The following is a 23,476-nucleotide window of genomic DNA, read 5'->3' on the forward strand; positions in this document are numbered from 1 at the left end:
AGCTGTGTGGGCGCTTCGTGAGCCGTGCCTAGTCGGGTCGGTCAGTAAACGAACAGTACACGTAACGCGACGTTCTACTTTCGAGTCTTGGGCAGGCACGTAGTTTAAATCAGCTCTAAATTTATATACGGTGCGCATTCCGCTACACAGTGGAAGACTGATTCAGCATTGGAACCTTAGTTCCGTTCACGTGGCTATATTTTGTTTATTTCTGTCTAAACCGTATAGAATAGTATGAGCAATTCTAGGTCGTTTTCCTGAAAAGAAACATGGGTAAGAAACTCTTGTTTATATTCATCATGTGCCTTAATTCACTTACCTTATTGCAAGTAGAGTTTCAGTAGAGAGAACCATAAGCCGAAAATCTGCGTCCTCCTTCGTTAGAACTGTTGGTAGTAGCATAAAATGACAACTTTATATCCTTACTTGATGTGTTCTATAAAACTCTGTACAATGCTTAGAACAATGGGCGGTGCAGTGTACAAAACTACCTATTTTGGGATACTGTGATTGTTGTTTAGGACAAGTAAAAAGCCCTGTTCTCATGTCAAATTGTTTCAGGGACACACTACAGTGGAATGAATAATAGTAAATGACTCATAATATGATGTGTATCATACAGTTTTTTTTTTTTTAGTCCCAATCGCACTTGGGCACTGGTAGCGACCAATCTGCAGAATTAGCAACAGCGATTTCTCTATTAACTCTAATGTAGTATTGAATGTCGGCTGATGAAATTTCTGTGCACTTACTTAGAACACTCATTTTGCTTAGAAACCTATAGCTCTAAAGTTTTGGTTGACAGTGAGCATTTTCTTTTCGTACCGGTAAAATGAGGTTGTAAAGTACAATAATTTTTTCCAGTTTTACCTACAGCGCCATAGACAGTCATTGAGTAGCAGGAACTCTGCCTACAGACTACGTCTTAAATCGCCTTCGTTGTCAGAAAGTTGTTGCGTGGAGTTACAGACCATCAGACTGCGCCTCCTACGTCCTGGATTTCATTCCAGGCATCTGTATAGTGAAAATATCGTATTTCGGAACCGTCAAGCACTCCGTCATCTGGCCACATGTGGCCCACCGGGATCATCGGACCGCCGTGTCATCCTCAGATGAGGATGCGGGTAGAAGAGGTGTGTGGTCAGCACACCGCTCTCCCGGTCGTTATGATGGTTTTCTTTGACCGGAGCCGCTACTATTCGGTAGATCCTCAATTGGCATCACGAGGCGGAGTGAACCCCGAAAAATGGCAACAGCGCATCGCGGCCCGGATGGTCACCCATCCAAGTGCAGGCCACGCCCGACAGCGGTTAACTTCGGTGATCTGACGGGAACCGGTGTATCCAATGCGGCAAGGCCGTTGCCAGAACCGTCAAGAGCTGCTGATAATTTTTTCAACTAACGTTTCTCATTATACGATTAACTCAAGATATCATAAAATTACTTGCAACAATCTGCAGTTCAACGTTCTAAGTGTGGCGTTAAGTAAAAAAGAAACAGTAGCTACGATAGCAACTACACACAGTGTAGAACCAACAGTAAAACGCACTGACACAGTAGTTAATCGTTATCTGCTAAACGTATCTGTCGAGGGCCCCCAGCCAATAAGCCATTACGACTGAAAATGAAAAGTAAGGTTCCTGTAGTAGCTCTATGAGGGCGTGCTGAAAAGTAATGGCTCCGAATTTTTTATGTGATAAATCGTAAAGCTTTTTAAATAAAACACATTTTATCAAGATTCTACATCTTTATTTCGTCACGTCTACGTATTTATTTCTCAACATAGTCACGCTGGCAACCCACAGATTTCTTTCAGCGAGATACCAGTCTGTTGATACCATCACTATAGAATACTTGTCTTTGTTGACAGGGCACTACCTGACGTCTCCTTCCACCAGATCATCACTAACAAAGTGAAGTCCTCGAAGGTGTTCTTTAAGTTCTGGAAACAGATGAAAATCTTATGACTCCAAGTCGGGATGATGTGTGGAGGGATTCTTTGAGTTCACGCTTTCTGTTTCTCGCGTACCGACAAAGTTTACGTTACTCGCCGCCATGTTAAATGCTACACCTCGGAGCCCTCTAGCGTTAGAGGGTTGCAACTGGCGCCAGCGTAGCGGCAAAGTCGGTAAATCTATGACATGTAATAAAATAGCACTTCCTCTTTAGGCCACAAGTGGCCCATCGGGACCAACCGACCGCCATGTCATCCTCACATGAGGACCGCTCTCCCGGTCGTTCGGGTGGTTTTCCTTGACCGAAGCCGCTACTATTCGTTCGGGTAGATCCTCATTTGGCATCTCGATGGTGAGTGCACCCAGAAAAATTGCAACAGTACATGGTGGGCGAGATGGTCTCCCACACAAGTGTCGGCCGCGCCCGACAGTGCGTAACTTCGGCAATCTGACGGGAGCCGTTGTATGCACTGCCGCAAGGCAGTTGCTATGACATGGAATACCTCAACCGATATCCAGAACAGAATAATAAAAATTCAGCACGCCCTCTTATAAATACATGAACGAAATTTGTTAGTGCTCTTATTTTCGCTATTTTGGAGACCTATCTATAGCTGTGGCATGAGTGAAGTCCTATTTAGATGAAATTTCGCATTTTGCGTGAGGGAGCTGGGTAAGAACCTAAGCTACTCTCCCACCAAAATATGTTACTCTCACATAATAGTCATCATATAAAAAATGTTGCATCTGCGTTTCTACGAAAGCAGGGGAGTCACGGAGGCAGCGATTGATAAAACTACTTACATAGCAGACACTCTCTATTGCTACAAGTTACAAAATACTTCTATACCGCGTCAATGGAAACAGTATTATTTGTTAACTGTTATGTTGCACATATAGCAGCTAGACTGGAACAGAGTCGTCTCACTGTGTCGATTACATCATCATAAGATTTATGAACAGTGATAGGCTCGACATAGTTGCACAATGATTGATATTCGGCCATCACAGAGGTACTCGGGGTCGGTTCTTGCCTATCAGCATAGAAGAACTGCTCATATGCCAGCCATGATGTGAGAGGTGAGAAGATGTGTTGAACGTGTCTATATATGTTGTGAACGTTTTAAGAAAAATAAAGTTCATAATTTGATACATCAAAACCGGGACGATTTTATAAGAACCCCATACATAGTTTTCAAAGAGATCTCGCCACAAAAAATGTTTCTTTCTGTGATGGTTGAATGAAGGATTACTTCAAAGTTTTACTCGTATAATCTTCAAGGCTTAGGCAATATGGCCCGTTTCGGTTTAACAGTTCACCTATTTATGGTAGGGGGTACAGCTAAGATTAAATTTGGTATGTAATTTTTTTCCATTGTTAACATATTATTGAAGACTTTATTTCGACACTCTACGATGTTGTCTTTTTCATACGCATAGCCCTTTCCTGATGTCCTCATTTCTCATTCAGTATCTACTGGGGTAGGTGTTAACTGCACGTACGATTCTCATACCAGCTGCTTGGTAGCTCTTATTTATTAACATCTGATACTCATTAAGGTAAATGACTTGGTAGCTTACAATCTAAAGTAAAATTTGTAATGCCGTGATAACACTGTTTATTCGTATAAAATCATCGGTTATAAAACTTTGAAAATCAGAAGAACACTGAGAGTATAAAAACGAAACCATTTGAATGAAATATAAAAAAAATTCAATTTTTTACATTATATTGTAGATGGTAAAAAGTATAATAAAAGTAAATAAAAGTATATAATTTTGATTTGCAAAAAGAAAAATAAATCGCATACCTAGGAGGCAAGAACGTTTTTGCAGATACTAAATAAAACTTCTTTCTGTCCACTTAAGCTGGACTTGTGTCAATATTTTAAAAAGAAACACTAAAATTAAGTTGCACTACATAAATTCCGTAACTAAATAAAGATATTGCACACTATTCATAGTAGATAGGAACTCTTTTACAAAATACTTTTAGATATCTAGCCTTAATCGACACAATATTGAGCAATTTTCTTCCCTCTAGCACTATTAGGTCATTGACATTTGAGTAGAATTGTCTCTCCTTATATTACAGACTCTGAGATAATTATCACAACGTTGGTCAACGTGTAGTCTTTGCTAGCATATTAATCCGCTCGAGAAAGACGTCATAAATCAGATAAAACGAACCAAATGATCTCGCTTTCATCTGACACGGATAAAATAAGAGCTAAAACTGTTTGTTCTATTTATTGTTGCTACTTCTTGCAGTCCTCAGTTTTCATTACGCAATGACTTTTGCTTATGCAGATATTGACCAATTCCCACACATCTGTAATAACACAGATAGATGGCATATATCTGAGAGAAAAGAAATGAAGGAATGCCATACATCTGAGAAAACAGAAATGAAAGACACCTGAGCTTTCTGTCTTTTCCAGCAGGCAGGAGAAAAATTTCCAGATAGCCATCTGTGCTGACACAGGTTTTTTTCCGTTTTTATTTCACATCTTTTATGGCTCACATAAGTGCATTCAGTAAATGGTCTTAAACACCCTTGCTTCCTATACACCAATCAGGATGTGAGACACTCTTTTCTCAAGACTAGAACACCATTATTTACATCTTAAATCCATTCTACTTTCATGTCCCATAGTGCTCAGAGCCATTTGAACCATTCTACTTTCGAATATAGCTGTAGAGTGCGTCGATCATATCCAGCTCTCTTGGTACTCTTATCAGCTCCAGGGCACAGTTGTCTTATTTTTGAGGATGGGAGGCTGGTGACAGCGTGGATTACTCTGGAATACTAGGAGCAGTTTCAATCAAATTAGTTATTGATATGACTTACTGTGTGAAAAATATTTTGTTCAGGTAGGGGTCGTTTATGGTAGAACTAAGGGGTGAAGCAGTGACAACAAAAAATAGTAGAAAACGAACAGCATTACTGTCAAGTGCATAGTGTTTGGCGTTTATAGGGTGATTGGTGACAGTGCTGATAACATTTAATCAGTAGGGATGTTGGTGATTGCACAGAGTGACATTTAGCTCATGAAATCGAAACGCTTGGAGTTATTTTTATCAATTTTGCTACACATATGACTTATTGATGCAAAAAATGCCGTGGGCTTAGCACATTCCTTGCACTCGAAGGAAAAAATGTGTAAGCATTACTCTCAAAGCTTAGAGATACTGCAACCAGTTTTACAACATACTTGAGCACTATATAAGAAAGGCAACCACCCTAGAACCGCTAGGAATGGAAAGTCAAGATATGATATTCAAAATAATCGAAGACATATTCTTTTCCTTTTGCTTTTTAATGTAATACTGGAATAAATAAGTAACTGGGTAACGCCAATTAATCACACGCTATCTTAATTAATTGATTAACTGGGTTTCCTAGCATTCTTATTTGGATCCCGGCTGATTATGTGTCCAGACAACTAAGTTTCGAGACACTTTCATTTTGACCTAAATGAACAGAGCAGGAGAGAGCTTGGTCGAAGGTGGAAACGGATCCAGGACGTAAACAGACGCTTGTTGTCAACAAACCTTACAACCTGATTGGAGTCCAAGGAGTTAGCATGTCTACATTCACGTTTAGCAGCACCTGAGAACACCGATGATAAAAATGCTATACAGAACAGCAGAACCACGAACTCCGAGGAATATCGACCATTTGGGCGTAAGGAAATGTTTCTCCGTTGACCATGAGAAATTATGAGTTGGGTGTCTGTAGATCTTCACTGTCCTTCGCTAAACAGTGCATGTGTCCACGAGAACTCTAGCTATACATCCTGTGTCATACCGTAAACCCACAGCTGGAGAGAGCTGGAAGTGTCTTTGGGCCTTTCAGATGTAGGCTCTAATGATCAGGTCATTTGTACATAGCTCCTCCTAAGGACGCAAGGATCAGGCACATTTCGTCGTCGTCGAAACATCAGTTCGGTGAGGACGTGGTGACGTCTTCGTCGGCTTCCTCACCCACAGCTGCTGCTACAAAGGACACGACCAGGTCTGATTGCGCCTTGGCCTTTCCGCCGGGACCAGCCACCGCCACGGCCCTGGGTTCGAAGTGGACGTCTACAGGTTGGCCGATGGGCACCACGGCGTGTGAGATGGGGTTCGCTATCGCGGTACCGTTGCAGCCAGCCACAGCCTCCGCTTCAGGTTTCAGGATCAGTGTCGTCGTACCAGGCGGTCTGTTCGGATCGGTGTAGTTCTGGCGCCAGGCCGTGAGGTCTTGCGAGTCATTCCACTTCGGCCGTCGGTCGAGGATCTCACGTAGCTTTGACAGGGCGGGTCCCAAAAGAGCTGGCTGTTTCTGGTTTGTGGCTTCTTTGCTGTCATCAGGCAATTTCTCTGTCTGTGCTACTAGTCCCCTATCAGTTGTATGACCAACGTCTGTTGATGTATCAGAGTTATTGGACGTTTTCTCCAACTTCACTTCAATCTCAGAGCTTTGATTAGTGAAACTTTTTTCGTTCAAGTTTCGTTCTGCCTCACTTCCTTTGGAAGGGCTGGGTCCTACTGGTGCCAAATAATCTGAATTTCTTGGTGCATCTGAATTTTTCACTACAGCCTCTAACGGTTTGGACTTTTGGAATATATTGCCAAACCCGTGTTTCCCCAGAACACCAAAATTGCCCACACGGTGCGGTGGGCTTTGGGCTTTTGTGTAATCATACCTTGCTTCATTAAATGGGGTAAATATCCCTCCAGAAGGGCGTGACACTTCACTCTGAACGGAGCCCCAGTATGCTGACCCTGCTGTACCGTTCTGAACTGCGGAGGATTCACTTAACTGCTTCAAGAGACTTTTGTTCTCATGTTGGCTATAGATCGTAGATGGCAAATGGGAAAATGGAGACCTGTTAATCGGTAACCTGGAGGTAGTGAGAGGTACGTGATACACTGGGTGTCTGACGGGTGTGACTAACTCCCCGTTGACGATGGTGTACAGGTTGGTGTATCCTTCGTCTCTTGGGGGGTTCCATTGGAAACTCTGTGCAGCTCTCGTTGGCTGGAGCGTGAGCTGCGGCTGGTAGACGGACGGTATTCGGTGGATGACGGTTGGGATCGCCACCGGCTGTTGAGCTCTGAACTGCTGTGGTGCGTAGAGGAAGCCCCACGGCGGTGGCTGGGACCTGAGGAACAACAGGTACAGGTGTTCCCTTCACTGCGTCAGGGCGCCAGAGGGACTGAACAACTCTACCCTTGCCACATGGAGTTAGACTACCACTACGGATGCAACATGCTTGACATGCGCTAGTCTTTCCTTTTACGAACTCATGCTGGTTATTGTAGCAGATGTGAGGACGAGGAATGCAAATCACAAAAAAAGGCCACAATGCACAAGGAATACACAATTCTTTATTCCTGAAGCAAATTTTATATAATAAAGCATTACAGTGCTATTAAATAAATACAATTAAGTTATATTTACAAAATTAAAATCAACAGTCGTGCAAATAGAGTATTTTACAGTATTTTAGAACATAGATACGATCAATTTTTCACACTTGGATAGTATTTTACAATCTAAGTCTAGCATTATGAAGTACCTCACACATTTATTATGTCTGAAATGTCCTGAGAGATGTTGGGGAGGGGGTGGTGACAGAACTGGATCTATCGCAGATAGCATTTGCCCGCTTAAGGAAAGGCGTTGAGTACTACCCCCAGTCTACACCCCACTGCAATATGAAAGATTCATCCTGGCCATTATATTCTCGCTATCACTAAAAAAATTCGAATAATAGTAGGGATAGGCGGTCTGCTGTACTAAACTGCGTTTTGCATTCTAGTTTTGCTGGGCACTTGCATTGATTTTTCACGTTGATATTAACGTAACTCGCCCATTTTTTACATGATATCTTGCGAACCATGGATGAAGGGTATGAGACGGATGCCATATTCCTTGACTTCCGGAAAGCGTTTGACTCGGTGCCCCACTGCAGACTCCTAACTAAGGTACGAGCATATGGGATTGGTTCCCAAGTATGTGAGTGGCTCGAAGACTTCTTAAGTAATAGAACACAGTACGTAGTCCTCGATAGTGAGTTTTCATCGGAGGTGAGGGTATCATCTGGAATGCCCCAGGGAAGTGTGGTAGGTCCGCTGTTTTCTTTCTACATAAATGACCTTTTGGATAGGGTGGATAGCAATGTGCAGCTGTTTGCCGATGATACTCTGGTGTACGCGAAGGTCGTCGTTGAGTGACTGTAGGAGGATACAGGATGACTTGGACAGGATTTGTGATTGCTGTAAAGAATGGCAGTTAACTCTAAATATAGGTAAATGTAAATTAATGCAGATGAATAGGAAAAAGAATCCCGTAATGTTTTAATACTCCATTAGCAGTGTAGCGCTTGACAGTCACGTCGATTAAATATTCTGGCGTAACACTGCAGAACGATATGAAGTGGGACAAGCATGTAACGGCAGTTGTGGGGAAGGCGGATAGTCGTCTTCGGTTCATTGGTAGAATTATGGGAAGATGTGGTTCATCTGTAAAGGAGACCGCTTGTGAAACACTAATACGACCTATTCTTGAGTACTCCTCGAGCGTTTGGGATCCCTATCAAGTTGGATTGAGAGAGGTAACATAGAAGCAATTCAGAGGCGGGCAGCTAGATTTGTTACTGGTAGGTTTGATCATCACGCGAGTGTTACGGAAATACTTTAGGAACTCGGGTGGGAGTCTCTAGAGGAAAGGAGGCGTTCTATTCGTCAATCGCTACTGAAGAAATTTAGAGAACCAGCATTTGAGGCGGACTGCAGTATAATTTTACTGCCGTCAACTTACATCACGCGGAAAGACCACAAAGATAAGAGAGATCAGGGCTCGTACAGAGGCATATAGGCAGTCATTTTTCCCTCGTTCTGTTTGGGAGTGGAACAGGGAGAGAAGATGCTAGTTGTGCTACGAGATACCCTCCGCCACGCACCGTATGGTGGATTGCGGAGTATGTATGTAGATGTAGAACGTGAAAGAGAATCATTCTAAGTCCAACCTGCTCAACAGGTGAGCAAACAATGAAAGGAAGAACAGACTTTGACGATGATGTTTCTTCCATATACTTTAACTGTGAATTTCATCAACTAAGAGATACTTCTGACTGATTTCCAGTGCACTGTATGTGAGTACCAGATTTGGATTTATTTTTAGGATATAAGGATTATGTGCAACCGACGAGGTAGTAATAGAGAGCGATCGGTGAAGAAGCTAGTACTAAATCCAACCCATCTTCCAAATCAACTCTCCCTTCTGCAAATGCCGCCATAGTATGGTACAGAAGAATTAGTCCCAAGATGATGTTTATAGGTGATTCAGGAATGAGAAAGATTGGTGGACAAATACCGATGTCGCCAGCAATCCGCTGACACCTACTTCCAGCTATTAAAAAAGTAATTTTCTTCGTTTTCCGATATTAAGAGAGGATTTCTATGATTTCTTTCTTTCTGAACAACGACAAAATTTTCGAAGAAACATTTATTTCACCTTAAAATTGAAATAAGGGAAATGCAGAGAGCGAAGTCCCTGGTTTCCTGAAATGCTGTTCTCTCGTTTAGGTTAACTTCAAGCAAGCAATTCTTTCACGCAGTTCTACAGCTAGAAACATAACGAAAAGTCGTCGTCTTCCATGAGCAACAAAAGTATCTGAGGCATTAGGTGCGTGTTTGAAATAGAAAATATGAATTCTGGAGGTACAACGAAAAGCATCAGTAACTATCTAAAAGACGAACGATAAAGATACTTTGGAATATTCCTAAATGTTCTTCAGTTGGCAAAACTAAAGAAACTATTTTAACTTACTAAGTAAAAAGGAATTGGGGGCAATAACATAGGCAGGGAAGTGAACAAGTGCCAGGAGGCAGTCTGAACTGAATCCACAGTTATAAGTTCCAATAGCTATGTCTGTTGATACTGGCAGCAGCGATGAGTTGGGTGGTAATGAAAAAAAAAAATCCTTATGAACATGACAAAGATGTTAAAGGAAATGGAAATTTGTTGAACGTTGGCACGACAAGTAGAGCAGAAAACACGCTAATAAATGACCTGCAGCAGGGATCACTATTGTCACATGTGTTCTTCAAACATGTGTATTTCAAGCATGATACTCCAAAACTGAGTTTGGGGCATATACATAAGCCGATTACCTGGCCATAGTGGCACAGACAAGCACATCTGAAGTCACTGTAATGCGTTTCATTAACTCCATAGAACCATTAAAAAGAATCGAACCTGACAGTGAATTTGACTCTGTACTCAGTGATGCACATGAGTAACGGGGAAATGGACGGAACCGTCAAGAGCGAACCAATCAATCATTTTTCAGTCATATTATCTGAGGGTTAAAATAAATCGTACACTCTAGCAGAGACAGCATGTCGAAGGCGCATGTCGGAAGTGGAAGAGGAGCAAGAAAATATTAAACAGTGGCAGAGACGATTTGAGGCAGTAATGTTAAGACCCTGAGTACCTCAGTTAGCCTAAAATGTTAGGGAATACTCCGCTGCCGTCTGGATACACAACACAGAGGTAAAGAAGACCGACATACACTTCAACGAAGTGACGTGAATAGTCTCTGCGGCTCTCTCACGTACGCCTAGCGATGGTACACATAAGTTCTCATCATCTCAGACGTCTAGCAACACTGACAATACATAAAAATTGTGAGCCACCAATCCATATGTTTCTACTGCAAAGTATCCACTCAAGCTCGTGAGCAATTTTTTCTATAAGATGAAGAGGGTTGGTAGCTACATGTAGATTTATGATACAACTATGAAAGTGACCGAGTCTGGATTACACCAAAGACTGTAGGCACATTGGAGAGATTCGAGTTACAGTGGGAAGATTTAGACGACAAGGAAGTGTGGCCTTACCGAAGAAGCAGGGTGTGACTCCAGGCAGGTGCAGAGTTTACTAGTGGTTCACTGAGTTTGCACTAGTTAACAGGCAATGGCAAAGAACAGCTTAAGGACTTTAAAGTTTAGATTTGGTGTTAACCGACAAAATTTAAACTTTCAGGGCTGAAGTTTTAACTTTAATTTTAATTATTATACATATTCGAACGAAAGCCGTGCACTATATATGAAAGGCACTCCTAGCATCGCTAGGAATGAAATGTCAAGTGATGACATTCAAAATAATCAAAGACATATTTCTTTGCTTTTGCTTTTACTATAACGAAAAAAAAAAAATACACTCGAGGTAAGACACACCTAGCACCCCTAGGAGTGAAGTAACTGGGAAGCAGGTACAAAATGAATTGTTATAAAGGAGCTTTCAGATGAAAGTGTACTAACCTCGCTCTCTTAAATACATTTTTTGAGACTATTTAAACTTTTAGCTTTGCCTGATATGGAATGTTCTGCTGAGTATACTTAAGACGAAATTCCGTGTTTTTATGAGTGTGTAACAAATATAAGATGAACATCAACAAAAGCAAAACGAGGATAATGGAATGTACTCGAATTAAGTTGGGTCATGCTGAGGGAATTGGACTAGGAAATGAGATGCTGAAAGTAGTAAAGGAGTTTTGCTATTTGGGGAGCAAAGAAACTGATGATGGTCGAAGTAGAGATGATATAAAATGTAGACTGGCAATGGCAAGGAAATCGTTTCTGAAGAAGAGAAATTTGTTAACATCGAGTGTAGATTTAAGTGTCAGGAAGTTGTTTCTGAAATCATTTGTAAGGAGTGTAGCCATGTATGGAAGTGAAACAGAATTGGGGAGAAGAGGAGTTTGTGGCACAACTTGACTAGAAGAAGGGACCGGTTGGTAGGACATGTTCTGAGGCATCAAGGGATCAGCAGATTAGCATGGAGGGTAAAAATCGTAGAGGGAGACCAAGACATGAATACACTAAGCAGATTCAGGAGGATGTAGATTGCAATAAGTACTAGGAGATGAAGAAGCTTGCACAGGATAGAGTAGCATGGAGAGCTGCATCAAACCAGTCTCAGGACTGAAGACGACAACAACAACAACAAATGTTAAGTCAAGTGCAATTATAGCATAGTGACCGCCATTTATTAAAATAGTTGCTCTTAATAAATAACATTCTCTTGTTGCAGGCACAGTTGTGAATGTTTATGTACAGGGATTGATGAACCAGTGTCGATTACTAGAGAGTGGCTGAATGGAAATACACAGTTGGGCCGACGGCGAGTATTCTTGCTCCCGCAGGCAGGGGATCCCTGGCACTTCTGGGTTCCGAGGACCCCACGGGCAGGCTGATCACTTTGGCTCCAGGACCCAAGACTGCGAGTCCATTAGGCCTGGCATAGACGATCCCTCCGGGTCCTACCACGGATGTCCCTCCAATCCCGCTGTCTGCAGAGCCTCCTGGACCGGCAATGGCCACACCTCCCTTCTGCACTAAGAGCCGGGCCACCACGGGTCCGTACTGTACAGTGGACAGCGGCACTGGCTTCGCGACCTCCGCGCTGCTACCCTGCGCGCCGGACCCTTCTTTCTCGTCAGTGAAACTGGTGGCATCTGCGCGACCCGTCCTCCCTCGGCGCCTGCCCTTGCCGTTCTTCTTGCTCTCGTCCCGTTCGTCCCCGAAGTCTCCTCCGCAGACGTCCGACTCTGGCCCGTACTCGACCATGGTGGTGAAGGCGTTGTAAAAATGGTTGATCGGATCTTTAATAATAATGGGGAAGTAATCGGAAAAGGGCCAACTGATGCGTCCCTGCACGCCACTTTCGAGTCTATTGGTGTCTACGGCTGATGCGTACGGATACGGCTGTCCTGCAACGATCGAAGGGTAGAAATTCATGGTGGTAAATAGGGTAACGTCAGGCACTTTCCCGTCGTTGCGTAGGCTGCCAGACGGTTGACTGGTCGCAGGATACGTTTGTCCGCTTTGTGCGATGAAATTCTGGCTACCCGGGATCTGAACAGGAGAACCAGTGGCAGGGTGGCTCTGTGGAGGAACGACCTGCATGCTGGTGCCGAAATTATTCTGCCCTGCGCTTGGAGCGCCAGACATTTGTGGGCCGACTATCTGCCCCTGTGGAACACCGCTCGTTGCCGCGGGAAATGGCTGCCTTGGGTCAACAATAGTCTCCTGGTGCGTTATCCTTCGCCTCACAGCCCCTCTAGAGCCACTTGAATAACCAGTACTGTTGGTGTTCGCCCTCTGCAGCAGGTAACTGAGGATCGGGTTGTGTCCAGTTCTGTCGGGCGGTAGCTGTCTTCCGGATCGGTGATCAGCCACCAGGTTTTCGCCGTCACCCTCCAAAGGATGGAGGGTTGTGGCCTCCTGATAACCTCCAGCATACCGCTCACCATTCTCCGCTGATTCGGCGTGCTGGGAAGCCATTTCCTGAATGTTCTGGTCAATCACCGCATCGACTCCGCTGCAAGCAACGGAGAAACACTGCTTTAGTACAGAAGTTTCAGTCCACTTCACTGGTCGCTATATGTGAACGAGAACAGTGGAGAAAAAAGCGATAAGGTAGATGGAAATCAAAACCAACAGACTTTAACTACAAATGTCAGCTTAAAAGTGATTGTAAATAGTTCAACACATAATTGATTATAAGGTACAGAATTAATTTTCCTGTGAATCGAATCATGATGTGTCCTACACATTCAGTAAGAATCTTTCATACTCAAGAAAGTAAATTTATCGATTATATTTAGCAAAACCTTTTGCTTACGACTTAACGAGCTTTTGTTTCGTGGAAACCCTAAGGGTTGGCAGAAAATGAAACAAAATACACAAATTCAAACAGTGCAAGATCTTATGATTATGACTTAATGAATTTTTCTTTCAGGTAAACCCTAAGGATTGTCAGAAAAGGAAACAACGTGCACAAATTCAAACAGTGGGTGTTAGGTCTGGTGCCAAACGAGGGCTCTTCCTCTTCCGCAGTACTTCTGAATGGCTGGAACTCAAATATAAAGTTCTGAGGGTTGCTTCTGACGTGAGAGTTCAAAGTCGTGAAAGTAACGAAGTTCTTATTAGAGGGCAAATGAGACTGTTTTGAGATACAGAACTTGACAGTGATACAAGTAGAGTTAGAGGAATAAAAAAAGATCTACGACCTTATTGAACAACATAAAACAGAGCAAAATCTGAAGAGTGGAGGATTGCTGTAGGCCGATACATCATCTGTCTGTCAAACGCGTAATCTTTGTTTCGCGTTGTAAAGAATTACTACGTCTAACGCATAAGGTATCGAGGAAGAGATCTGTTTGCTCAGTAGGTTTGAGCACCTAGAAAATATCACATTCACGTCGGCAGATGAAACAAATTAGTGATTTTTATTTCGTTATGGTTGACTTCCCAATCTTTTAATCCAATGCTTCGAATTTTTCACTGCTCGAACATGTGTCACTGGACAAATAACTGAGGACAGAACTGCAATCGATCGGAAAATCCATTGTTTTATTGCAACAGATCACTATTTCAACTTTTGCTGTGCACAACGGCATCATATAGATTCGAATCTAAATGAAATAATTTGTGGAAAATTCGAAACACTTTGAACCAACAAAAACAAAAATTAATTGACGTATGTGCATTTTTATGGTAGCGATCGACAGCAAGGGTTCCTTACATCAAAAACGCAACGAACAATCCTTTTTAACTAGTCGAAGTTTCACGGTAAATGAAGACTCATCAAATGCATTTCTTTCATAAGTTACGAAGTAGAATAGGTCCTTAACGAGAACAAATTTTTACCGGTAACGTGTTTGTTGTCTGAATTACGCATGTCTTGAATGGTGACAGGCACTAATGGGTGCAGTAAGTAGCTTCGGCGAAGAAAAGCATCTAGTGTACGCGCGATCAATTCATCACTTAACACTAACTCGACTGCAATAAATGTTACGGTTTTGTCATGCGTTTACAATGAGATCTCGGCGAATGTTCGTCTGACTGAAAACATGTGGTCTATACACTGGGTGACTTTCCAGTTTATGTATATTCGCTTAAAATGGTATCGCTATGGCAGTAAAGTGCAATATTCCATATAAGGTATCAATTTAGAAACTGGGCTTTGTTGCAAATTGTATCTTGTATGATGTTGCAGAACAGATGCAAGAAAACTACGCTCTTGGTTCGTTGGCTAAGCGGGTAAGAGTACCACTTAATTTTACCTCTAACTTTGTTTGTGTTGTACTCTGTATCTAGTGAATACTAAACTTGTAAACGAATTGGGTCGATCACCTGAGGCACTGTGGCGAAATCCGTGTAACCATTTTCGTGTAGGATCATCAACAAAGATCTGCCTTCGTAATATGAAAGATTCTTACTCGATAAGTATTTGGAAGTTTATTTCGTTAATGACAGTCATTATCAGCTACTCCCTGATGCATGACTGGTGATGCAAATCGATGCATTTCATAAGGAAAACCCCAAAATATAGGAAATAAGAAGTAAGAGACAGTTCTCCGAATTCCTGTTAGTTCTGCATGAAAGTTAGATGTTAAATTTATTGCAAACGTCAACCACAACTCACCTTTAGTGTTAAAGATCTTCCGTGTCGACCGATACCTTGGTGTGTTACTGGATGTGTATGGTCAACGACAGAAACAAAATTTGTCGTTGTTTAACGTCATCTCGAAGAGCAGCCCCAGTGAACTCCGACAGAAAAAAATCTGTTGTGCCATTCACTTTCCTCCGGTACTCATTCGAGAAATCCGGCGAAAATGTGTGTCAACAGCATTCACGCAGTTTAATCGATAAACAAGAGCATTATCCGCTCGTTCCTGTATTCAATTAAAAAGTGTTACATCGATTGTCTATTTTATTATTGCTATCTGGTATTTCAATCAATGATTCGTTCAAATAGTCCTGTGAACAAATTGTAGAAAAAATACGCGATTCTATGAACATTGTATGAGTGTATGGAAAGGAAAATGGTTCAGTTTTGTTTTTTCTTTCAGCAAGGACATTGTTAATGGTAATTATATTCACTTAGTAAGTTTTAGGACGGAATATTCAGCAGATACATCCCAATAACCAAATAACTGAAACGCTGATTGCAGAAATGGAAGTAAGTCCGTGTTTGTACATTTTACAAGAGAACGACGAAACTGAATACCTTTTTCCAGTGTGAGAGATTATTTCATATTTTTATATACACGCGTTCTATAGACAAAACAGCTTTGAGACGATCAGCTTATGAATTTAGTTTCAATTGCAGTTTCTAAATGTAAAAATTCGGAAAAAAGTAATGACATTTCGTGCAGTCATCAGAGTCTTTTATGGGCCTATGTCTTCGATCAAAGCTGCTGAACTGGCGTGATTGTTACACACATCATGTGTCTTAACGTCAGTCAAATCCATTAATGCTATAAAATGTGTTACGAAAGGTTTATGTTCTTGAAAGTCTCTTCAGGTTTTCTGCCGGATCCTAAAATCAACTTGACGTTTCGGCGATCCAACTGGTCGCTATCTTCGGGAAAATGCTGCCTCTGCTGATGAGTCCCGCTGAGAACTGGCGCCAGGTTGCAAATCGACGTCCTATATAGGCCACCGTTCAGTGCACGGCGCATGCGCCGCCCATCACGGTTTCTGCCTTCCAAAACAGGGAGGTGGCGCTGCCCTTAGTGAAACACTGCTGGCAACGATATATCGCAATCAAGGCCGCACCGAAGAACGTTCAGTATTGATGCGAGATAATTCAGGATTCCACGACTTGCTAAGAGGAAGCCCATTGTCTCTGTTGATTAAATTATCGGACAACCTAATTTCAATCGCCTCTTTATAGACACAGTTCTGTCTCTCATTTAGGCAGTGTTCTGCTACTGCCGATTTTTCCGGCTGTTGTAGCCTCGTATGGCGGCGATGTTCCACACACCTGCCATGCACTCTGCGAATAGAACGGCCAATGTAAGCATTTTCCTGAAGATGGCGACGAGTTGGATCACCGAAATGTCGAGTCAAGTTGATTTTAGGATCCGGCAGCAAACCCGAAGAAACTTTAAAGACTTATTACGCCGGGAAAGCCTACGTAATCACATCAACATTTATGGTATGTGTGGTTCTGCAATCATCGATACAGTTTGTTAAGACATGTGGGTTACACTGTTACCTCCTGTACTACTGGAAACATCAGTTCAAGCAATTATATTCTACTATCCCAGATCATACTGTACTGGAAAAATTCCAGCTAGCAGTGTCGACCTACCGCCCAGACTAACCGTCACCGGCAGTGTGTTAGTACAGTTAGTTCGTCCATCGTCCGCTCGAGGGAGCGCTTACTTGAGGCTGCCGTACTGCGCTCTGGCGGTCCTCGTGGAAGGCGCCGGCTCTTCAGCAGTGTCCTCGGCGGGTCGGGCCCCCACCGCCGCTACAGCCACCAGCGCCAACAATACCCATCGCTGCAACAAACGCGTCAAATTGTCAACACTGTTCTGTCGTCTGTCAAGATACGACACTTCTTAAAAGAATGCTATAAATATGTATCTGGCAGTGCTTTCATCGAAAAACTGTATGTACCCACATAATAAATCTGCCCATTAACAGTTTCGACCTCCGCACACCCTCACACTTGGCGATGCACCTTTCCAAGGTCACCTGAGTCTCCTGTTTGAGTTGTGTAACAGCTGTAGAGAAGAAAAGAAAAGCCACCATCTTTGAAAGCAACACTCGGCGAATCCACTGTCCCGAATTCCATCTTTCCATCTCCAGCCATACCACTCCCTTACCTTTCTCAGTAAAGTAGTTAGAACGAAGCTGTTATTCATAGGCCGGCTGGGGTGGCCGAGCTGTTGTAGGCGCTACAGTCTGGAACCGCACGACAGCTACGGTCGCAGGTTCGTATCCAGCCTCGAGCATGGATGTGTGTGATGTCCTTAGGTTAGTTAGGTTTAAGTAGTTCTAAGTTGCAGGGGACTGATGACGCACTTGTCATAACGTTGTACCAGTTTTTGAATACCGTCCTCATAGAAGTCTGCCGCCTAACTTGTTAATCACTGCACCATCACTGTTTTGACTTCGTCATCGTCATCGTCTTGAAGTCGCTGATCGCCCAGGTGTTTCTCCAAGTGCAGGAACAGATGGCAGTCACAGGGCGCAAGATCGGGGCTCTACGTAGGATGATCTAGAGTTTCTCATCGAAAAGACATGATGAGATCTTTGGTCTGATTTGCCACATGCGGACTGGCATTGTCTTGCACCAAAACGATGCCCTTGCTCAACTTCTATGGACTGTTGCTTTGATTTTGGTGTGACGTAGGCCACCCATGTTTCATCGCCTGTAACAATTTGGCTTATGAAATCATGCACATCCATCAACCCAACGTGCGCACAATTTTCGGTAATTCAAGTGCTCGATCAAATGGTTCAAATGGCTCTGAGCTCTGTGGGACTTAACTTCTGAGGTCATCAGTCCAAGTGCTCGGTCAAAAAGTAATACAAAACACTACGAGAAACATTAGGAATGTCATCCCGCAAGGAGGAAATCGTAAAGCGCCTGTTTTCTCTCACCTTATTGTCCACTTCCTGCACCAAACTTTCACTAACGACCGAAGGACGCCCACTCCGTTGTTCATCATGAATATTTGTGCGGCCATCTTTAACTGCTCTCACCTACTTTCTTACCATTCCACCAATCATAATGTTTTCTCCGTAAATTGCACAGATCTCACGATGAATATGATCGCTTTTGGGCCTTTAGCACTAATAAATCTTATAACAGCCCGTACTTCACAGCCGGCGGGACTCACGATTATCAGAGGCATCTTAAACATCAAGTACACAACGTAAACAAGGAAGAATCAGACTGTAATGGCGTCAGTGCGTCGATTACGGTACAGGCTTTCATGTAAAAAGAAAATTATTGAGATATCTTAGCACATCTTTTTTTAACTTCAAAACGGTACTTACTTAAGAAACACGCCTAGTATAGCCTGCGTCTTTAACCCAGGTACCCAGCTGCGCCATTACACCCATATCACGTATGTAATTAGTCCTGGATGCTTCCCCATTCTCTTCAGCCGAAACATCAGTTAACTCCCATTTCAAAACCATTTAATATCTCTGAGATTATACTTTTCTTAGCAGTTATAATCTACAACGTCCCTTCAAATCACTCTGAGATTCCCCCTGCGGTTTTTTTATTGCCCCATTACAGAATCATCTTTTCACCTCTATCACAAACTTGTTTATTTTCCATACATGATCAAAACATAATTTCAGAGCAGCATTAATATCATTTTCACTACAAGATTTTAAGCAGCTATAATATCATTTTCACTACAAGATTTTAAGTAGTGTAGAAACTACCAGTCTTCTTAGTCTTTTTTTTAACACATTAACTTATTGAAAATGGTAAACATTTCTTCCATGTACCCTTTTAAAGCAATCATTTTATTCTATATTTTAACATCATTGCAATAGTCAAAACAATTTTGACTGAAAAACGGTCGTTCTCCTCAGCAGCCCACCCACACTGAAGGAAATCGAAAACTATAAATGAGTATCGACTCCAGTCGCATTAAATGCTGCGTACCTGTTACATCGACATTAAAGTAAGACGTTCTGTACCATCAGCCTGCCTCGATAATATGTTGCTATCTGGCTATGTATCACGTGGGCAACAACTGAGTAACACTCTGGCTAGCTATGATAACAATCTAAATTCGGCGAAGCAGAGTTGACAAATTTCTCCCGGTTTACTAAATTCCTCTGAAGCCACACATTGATGATTGTATCCCGTACAGCAACAAAATCTTGGGTTTGTTGATTACTACTTTTCACCAGCTGCTCGAATGGGAATCCGATCGGGTGAGCTAGTGAACCAGTCGACGCGCAATTGGATGCCTGTTTGTAAAACAAGGGCTGGCCGGGGTGGCCGAGCGGTTCTAGGCGCTACAGTCTGGACCCGCGCGACCGCTACGGTTACAGGTTCGAATCCGGCCTCGGGCATGGATGTGTGTGTTATCCTTAGGTTAGTTAGGTTTACGTAGTTCTAAGTTCTAGGGGACTGAAGACCTCAGAGGTTAAGTCCCATAGTGCTCAGAGCCATTTGAACCATTTTTTTGTAAAACAAAGAACTCATGCCTGCAGCCCACTGAAGACGGCTGTTATCGTCTTAGAGGACAGGAGTGCCTGCAGCATCACCATGATGTAGAACAAAGGAGCAACACATTGACAACGATAATGCAAATATAAAAAAATGTAATTCATGTGTGCGGCAACCTGAATTAATGAACCCAAATCATGTTTCGAAACTCATAGAACCACCTCTGGCCTAACTTCTTCGTTCCCTCGGTTCACATTCATTTTTCTTTTCTTGCCTCTGTGAATAGCCGTAATTTTCCGCTTATAGACCGATGGCCCGAGAGTATGGACTTCCAGTTTTTAGTTTTAAAACCAAAGCGGAGAACCTTGGAAGGTTAGTTTACAGCTTTTCGTGCGCAGACGATAGTTATTTGCACAAATCGAAAAGTGTGTAGGTAATTATTGTGCCTAAATATTAGGGTGAAAATCTATATTTTTTCCTAACGTACACTGACATTTCTAGATATTGAGAATTAGTTCAGATTTCTATACATTTTGTTCGTTACCATGAAATAACCCATTTTCTGAAGGTCCTCATACGTTGACAGCAGGTCAAAATGCATTTTTACTAATTTGAATTTGGTCTTCGGTAATGGAATACTGAAATAACTGTTTCTTTTACACTCAACAAAAGCCCGCATCTCGTGGTCGTGCGGTAGCGTTCTCGCTTCCCACGCCAGGGTTCCCGGGTTCGATTCTCGGCGGAGTCAGGGATTTTCTCTGCCTCGTGATGGCTGGGTGTCGTGTGCTGTCCTTAGGTTAGTTAGGTTTAAGTAGTTCTAAGTTCTAGGGGCCTAATGACCACAGATGTCAAGTCCCATACTGCTCAGAGCCAGTTGAACTCAACAAAAATCCATAAAACGTTAACTGATGAGCAATTAGAAGCTCTTTTCAACGGCAGCAATGCGGAATTATCTGATTAGGAAGGTGACGAATTTTCCTTTTCCACTGACGATTATCCTGCTGAGCTTGATGAAACTGTCTTGTATACATTAAAAGCGCTAAGATGTCGCACCATTAGCTAGGAGGAGACGATGTCCTTATGCAGTGAATTCCTCTGACAGTAACGATATAGATGATGTAGAAAATGTGAACAAAGGGCCAAGAAAGCTGTGTTGCAGCCAGTTACAAAAGATAGGTTGGCCAACTTCCAAAATTTGTCGACACAATAAATACCTCAAAAAGATAAGGAACAAGTCGATCAAATGTGGAATGTATTCATGAATTGTAAAAATAATTGTTTTAAAGCTTATCATAAAACGCACCGTAGAGAACTATTTACTGGCAGTAGCAAATTATTACTTGCCAGAAATTAATGTATGATTAACATTTTCTTGTAATTATAAAGTTGGTTCAAATGGCTTTGAGCACTATGGGACTTAACGTCGATGGTCATCAGTCCCCTAGAACTTAGAACTACTTAAACCTAACTAACCTAAGGACATCACACAAAACCCAGCCATCACGAGGCAGAGAAAATCCCTGGCCCCGCCGGGAATCGAACCCGGGAACCCGGGCGTGGGAAGCGAGAACGCTTCCGCACGACCACGAGATGCGGGCTTTCTGAAGTTGTTTTACAGTATTAGCAAAAAGCCTGTAATAGAATTATATATTTCGAGAATATTAACATTAATAATGCTTTCCTGTGTGCATTGGCACATGCAGTTTAGTATTTCAAACAAAATAAATGTATTGCTAAAAAATGTTCTTAATGAAGAAGGGGGAGGAGAGGGGCGAGAATATACAAAGCAAGGACTAGCAAGGTCTCACGAAAAGTGAGACTTGACTTATGTGGACCTACACTTATGGATTGTGAACCATCAAGCCGACCGTTGTGGCCGAGCGGTTCTAGGTGCTTCAGTCCGGATCCGCGTGACTGCTACGGTCGCAGGTTCGAATTCTGTCTCGGGCTTGGATGTGTGTGATGTTCTTAGGTTAGTTAGGTTGAAAGTAGTTCCAAGTTCTATGGGACTGATGACCTCAGAATTAAGTCCCATTGTGCTCAGAGCCATTTTTGAACCACCAAAAAATCTTTCATTTGCATTTGTGTCATGTTTCTTTATTAGTTTGCTGACGCACATGAAAAGGTAACTTCAGACTTTGTGGGGTAAACGCATTATTAGTCCGTCGCTGGACTGCACTCGTTGCAACGTTTGAACGTTTGAATCATTAAATTGTTGAGTCCCAATAAACGCATCCACTCAGCAACTGTCCAGTTGTTGAGTTGTTGAGCCCATTGGAAGAGTGCAGTTCTGTGTACCACTGTGAGCAATGGTCTTTCGCGAGATATTCGATTGCAAATGTCCATTGCTCAAAATGGTTCAAATGGCTCTAAGCCCTAGGGGACTTTACATCTGAGGTCATCAATCCCCTAGACGTAGAGATACTTAAACATAACTAACCTAAGGACATCACACACATCCATGCCCGAGGCAGGATTCTAATCTGCAACCGTAGCAGCAGCGCGGTTCCGGACTGAAGCACCTAGAACGGCTTGGCCACATCTGCCGGCGAATATCCGTTGCGTGGAGTTCCATTTGCAACGGAGCCTGATTCACATGGACATGTGCTGGGTTCGCAGACAGCATCAGTTCCTGCCTGGTTCCAGAGCGGGTTTTACTATCAATTCCTCCAGTCCCTGTCTGTTAGGTACTTTTTACGACTATTAATCTTCTAGCGCATTACATTTCTGAGAGTGGTACGCCATTCCGAGTAGAAGCTTTGGACAGTCTGAGTTGATTCACCAACAAATAGGGCCAATTCATTCATGGTGTGGCCATGAACACGTCCAAACATGTTAGCTCCTGTTGAAATTTAATTAAAAAAAACCTCATTTTAATGACTGGATCGAAATTACATAAGAACATAAAAATTAGTTGTAAATAAGAGCCATCTTCAAATCTGTAGACAAGCAAAATACGGAAAATCACCATAAAACCTCTTCACAATGTAATATTCACAATTGAAACGTGTTCGTAGAAACATTTTCAGTGTTTGCACTAGTGCATAAAAGTTTTTTCACTGAACTTGTCTACCGTAGAATTGCAAGTTAACGCTTGATGTGATATTTAGTTGTACAACCAGTTTCTCCGGTCTGTGTCTTATAAGAGGATGATACACTGTTAAATTTTCAGAGCAACAGTGGAACCTTTTGTATTCATTTACAGATGACAGTTGTATTGTTTATTAGTTCTGTAGGTGACACGTTGACATTTTCACAATGAGTGATAGGTTTCAAGCTTTGTTCCCTCCATTCATTTTAAAATTTTTAATTTGACTTGTAGGGAAAAAAGTTAGAATATTTGTTTGTTTTCGTGTATGCCTACAGTGTATAGCCAGACTCAACTTCGTTATTGCATTCCACAGAAATGTACGTTTGCGCATGGGGATTGTTACAGGCACATTGGGACATCCAGCTTGCATTCATTCTTTCATTTAGTATGAGTATGGTATGTGTTGTGTACATAGTTCCACATAGTCAG

General features: G+C 42.4%; 1 protein-coding gene and 1 pseudogene across 3 annotated transcripts in view; both read right to left on the reverse strand.

Annotated features, from left to right (window-relative positions):
- The window catches only part of LOC126284249 (translation initiation factor IF-2-like), a 138,807-nt gene that overhangs the window by 76,407 nt on the left and 38,924 nt on the right, over positions 1–23,476 (reverse strand). The window contains exons 2-3 of one of the 3 annotated variants that reach the window (XM_049983046.1): positions 17,193–17,311; positions 3,574–7,105 (exon numbers count right to left, since the gene is read on the reverse strand). In XM_049983046.1, the coding sequence (XP_049839003.1) occupies positions 5,899–7,105; positions 17,193–17,311 (1,326 nt within the window). In that variant the 3' untranslated portion in view covers positions 3,574–5,898. Of the gene's footprint in view, positions 1–3,573; positions 7,106–7,311; positions 13,336–17,192; positions 17,312–23,476 lie in introns of those variants that run through there. The other 2 variants (XM_049983045.1, XM_049983047.1) reach the window with 2 other exon arrangements.
- LOC126285628 (5S ribosomal RNA) lies at positions 1,248–1,365 on the reverse strand (annotated as a pseudogene).

This window comes from Schistocerca gregaria, chromosome 8 (genome assembly GCF_023897955.1).
Source record: "Schistocerca gregaria isolate iqSchGreg1 chromosome 8, iqSchGreg1.2, whole genome shotgun sequence".
NCBI classification, from domain to species: Eukaryota; Metazoa; Arthropoda; class Insecta; order Orthoptera; family Acrididae; genus Schistocerca; species Schistocerca gregaria.